The sequence below is a fragment of the Galeopterus variegatus genome, unplaced genomic scaffold, assembly GCF_000696425.1.
Source record: "Galeopterus variegatus unplaced genomic scaffold, G_variegatus-3.0.2 Scaffold185, whole genome shotgun sequence".
In the NCBI taxonomy this organism is placed as follows: domain Eukaryota; kingdom Metazoa; phylum Chordata; class Mammalia; order Dermoptera; family Cynocephalidae; genus Galeopterus; species Galeopterus variegatus.
The window spans coordinates 79,014-83,017 of record NW_007726296.1 but is presented as its reverse complement, the minus strand read 5'-3'; the positions used below and the strand labels follow the sequence as shown (position 1 = coordinate 83,017).

Below are 4,004 nucleotides of genomic sequence, written 5' to 3'. Positions count from 1 at the left end.
CCTTCCTCTCTCCCCACCTCCCACTGCACGTGAACCACCACACTCAAGGAAAGGAGGCGGGTCTTAGACATCCTGCTAGCCACTCCTGCCTCTATTCTAGAAGGTGACTAAAAGCTGTCCGCAGAAAAATCGAAAAGCCCATCCATCCAGCAAACAGAGCATGATCTAACTAATTTAGAGTCTAAGGCTGAGGGAATTTTGGAGTTTCATTTAAATCAGAGGTCACAAACCGGCAATGTACCTCAGCTTCCTCATTAGTAAAATGGGCATAATAATAGTAATACCTGGAAGGAATGTCATGAGGATTAAAAGAACTGATACATGTAAAGTGCTTCGGACAGTGCCTGACACATAGTGTTTTATTATTATTATTTATTATTACTGTTGCTGTTGTTGTTTGATTCACACAATGTTTCTTAAACTATTTGGATTTAAGTGTCCTCAGATGACCTCTTCAGTTTGCTCCAGTCCCCACCACTCCCTCTTGCTTTGCACCCAGCCTGCCTCCCTGACTGGCCCCAGAAGAGCCCTGCTTTGAAGGTCTTGACTGCAGTCTGGTCCTTTGCCCTCCTCATGCCTGTTAGGTAACAGGCTATTGGGTGACACAGACTGCCCATTACTGCCACAGAACCATGAGTATTACAGACCCATGCCAGACTGCTCCTCCCTTCCTACCCCCACCCCTACAAAATCAGACAAACTCAAGGCAGGGCCCCAAGCTGGTGTCTCAGACCCATGGCTCCACCTCAGCCAGCTGTGTGTCTTTGGGCAAGTCTTCCTCTTCTCCAGGCCTAGTTTCCCCAAGGGTCAAATGGGTTCCAGAACCAGAACCCGCATCTACCTCTCAAGTGTGTTCTGAGATGGTGACAGTAGAGAGGACTTTTTATCCCCCAGGGTCCCTGATTCCTTCTACAACAGAGCTAGGGGACTCTAGTCCCATCCCCTTTTAAATATCCCTCTCAATGCTGAAGAGAAAACCCACACCAACTGTGACAGAACTGTGACCACAGAGCTCTGTGATTATTCAGACACATGTTTTATTATCATTAGGATGACTATCATCGACAAGGGGAAGGTGCCAAGAGGGTTATATACAAGCCAGGACTTCCAGGGAGATGTTTAAATATTCCTACACATTTATTTCCACAGCTGTCCACAGCACAGCACTACACGGTTTCTCCAACCTACATATGCTTCCTGCAGCAGAACACAACTGTGGGTCAGAGCTCTGCCCACCCTCAAAAGGACGCCCAAGAAGCAGAGGAGATCCTGGGACCTGGGGGTTGAAATTTACACGTGGCAAATCCTGCCACAAGGAGCAAGGGATGGAAGATGGATTTGGACGTCAAAGCTTCAATTCCACTCACCCTCATTGGCTGCCCTCCCCAGAAGCACCCTGCCTTAGAAGACATAGAAGGATCATCTCAGCCAGGGATAAGGAAGGGGCGCAGGCCTGTGGGAGTCAGGGAGTGAGGGACTCTGGGATCTGCCCCCTTGCCTGTGGAGCAAAGTGGGGTAAATAGGGTTCTTAACTTTTAGGCTGGCTTTCTCGTGTCCCTAAAGGAAGAGGGCAAGGCCAGGGGCTTGAATGCATGTTTGTACAGGGGGCTCAGGTTTACTGTCAGGGATCTAAGGAGGGGGAAAAGCAGGGGTTACGATGGGGTAGGACACAGGGCTCAAGACATTCTTAGATCCCAAACTTGACTTTATAGGAAACTGGGCTCACTCCTCCAGGGGCCCCAGGGCCCAGGATGACCGCCGCCCAGGGTGCTGCCGCTTTTCCTCAGCTCCATGGCTCCTGCTTAGGTCATCAAGGAGCCCCAGCAGGAGGTCAGCTTGACCACAGGCTCCTCGGGGCCCACACAGACCTCCCAGGGCCCTCTTGCCAGGATGCTGGCGTTTCTCAGGCACCAGCAGCTCTCCCTCTCTCTCCTGATCCTCTTCTTCCCAGCTCCTTTGGGCCTTGGGGTCCACCAGCCGTCTGCCTGGGTGCTGCCTCTTGGTGACAGTGTACCCAAGCCAGGGGGAGCGCCGGCCAGGGTGCTGCCGCTTGTGCTGGGTTACAGAGACTGACCCTTTGACCCCATCCTCCCGTCGGCCAGGGTGCTGCCGTTTGTGGGGTCCCACAGCCCCCCCTTCTTCCTCCTCTTCAACTCCCTCTTCTGCCTCCTCCTCCCTTCTGCCTGGATGCTGATGCTTGGAGAGCCAGTCGGGTTGAAAGATCTGGGACTCTGGGAAAGGAAAGAAGCCAGTCAGTGAGGGATCCCATGACCTCTGCCCACTCCAGCCTGTCTCCCAGTCAACACAGGTTTCCTGCAGCACCCACCCTGAGTCACGGTCTTGCACCTACCTCTCAGGCCTCACAGACACACTCACACAGTAGGCAAAGACATCGCCACTGGGTTCTAATCCCAGCTCTGCTACATGCCATAAACAATTCTCTTAATCTCTCTGAGCCTCAGTTTTCTTCTGTGTGAAATGGTAATAACAGTACCCAATTAGGAGGTTGTTATGAGAGCAGTGTGATAGGGTGTTTGCAGTGCTTAGAACAGTGCTTGGCATGTAAGTACCTAGTAAATAGTAATTTAAACTGTCACACACGAAGAGACTCTCCCCCAGGTACACAGAATCTTCCACACTGGAGGTCTGCTCTCTGTGAAATACTCCCAGAGCTGAGATGGAAAAGGAATCTGATCCCCAGGAATGACCAACTCAAGTCCCTGCCGAGGCAGTGGCCAGTAAGAGTTTTGGAGTTTCTGAAAGGCAGGAAGCTGGATGACCAAGTCGCTTTCTCCTCTCTGCGTTCAGGTTTCCTCCAGCCCTCCCCACGGCCTCCCCTAGCCTCCAGCAGCCTCGGACACCCCCACCCACTCACCTGAGTGCTCGCCCTGGTCCCCTGGAAGCCGTTGGAAGTCTTCCCGGAGGAGCAGGTGGAGGAGGCGCTCTGTCTGGTGCAAAAAGTCGTCCAGGCCCGGGTCCTCGGTGGCCATCCCCGCCTCCTGCTGGGCCGCTTCGGGCTGAGCTTGGCCTCCGGGAACACCGGTCAGGGTCAGGGTTGCTGCCAGGGCTAGCAGCAACCAAGGACTGTGCATCGCGGCGTCTGGGGTCAAGCGGACAGAGAGAGAGCTTGAGCGCGCCGAATCCCCGCCCGCCCGCTCCATCTCCCCCTTCCCTCTCCCAGCGGGTCCCTGAGGCGCGACGCGGGAGAACCAACCACGCACCTTCAATCACCCTCCCGAGAGCAGAATCACCTGCCACCTGTGCGGGGTCGGGGACAACGAGGGGGATCTGCCCGGGCTCTGCGCCCACATCTGTCACCTCGAGGCGTGACACCCATTGGGGTGCTAGCGTGCGCGCCCGCGCCCGGGTCTGCCCGCGCGAGCTGTGGAACCCCCAGAGCCTCCGCCCTCAGCGTCCCACGGGGCTGACCCGTCCGGGCTGTGACCGCCGGGGCGCAGCGCCTGGCCCGACGCGGGACGCTGACGCCGTGTTGCCGGTGAGATCCCCAAGGTTCCCATCGCGCCATTGTAATCTCAACTCTCCAGCGCCAACGTCCTTACTGCAACGCCGAGATCCCATTTCTAGCGCTAAGGTTCAGGTTCTGCAGCTCCAATTTCACTTGCAGCGCTCGGGTTCTATTTCTAACGCTGCACTGCCGTGACTCTGCGAGCAACTGAACCTTAGCGCTAAAACCCTAGTTCCAAAGCTAAACTCCTACTCTAGCGCTGAGATGCGGACTCTAACGACAAGATTAGATTCCAAAGCAAAACTGCTATCTCCAGCGTCCGAGTCGAGCCCCCAGCGCTCAGGCCGAGGCCCCGAGTGCCGCGCTCCGTCCGCACGTCCCGGCGCGGTCCCGCAGCTGGGACCCGGGCAGCGCGGGACGGTGGCCCCCATTCGACCCCCGGCTCCCAGCACCCCGACAGGGGGCGTGAGTGCCCCGCAGGGGACGCCGCAGCGTGCCGCGCCATGCCTCCGTGGGGTCCCGGCCGCGCTCTGGAGAC

General features: G+C 56.3%; 1 protein-coding gene across 1 annotated transcript; it reads right to left on the bottom strand.

Moving 5' to 3' along the window:
- Nucleotides 1-1,015: 1,015 nt before the first annotated feature.
- Nucleotides 1,016-3,092, bottom strand: TRH (thyrotropin-releasing hormone). The gene is made up of 2 exons (XM_008564306.1): nt 2,876-3,092; nt 1,016-2,231 (listed from the first exon to the last, which is right to left on the bottom strand). Exons 1-2 carry the CDS (start codon nt 3,090-3,092, stop codon nt 1,723-1,725), a joined length of 726 nt encoding a protein of 241 aa, XP_008562528.1. The 3' UTR covers nt 1,016-1,722.
- Between the last annotated feature and the right edge of the window lie 912 nt (nt 3,093-4,004).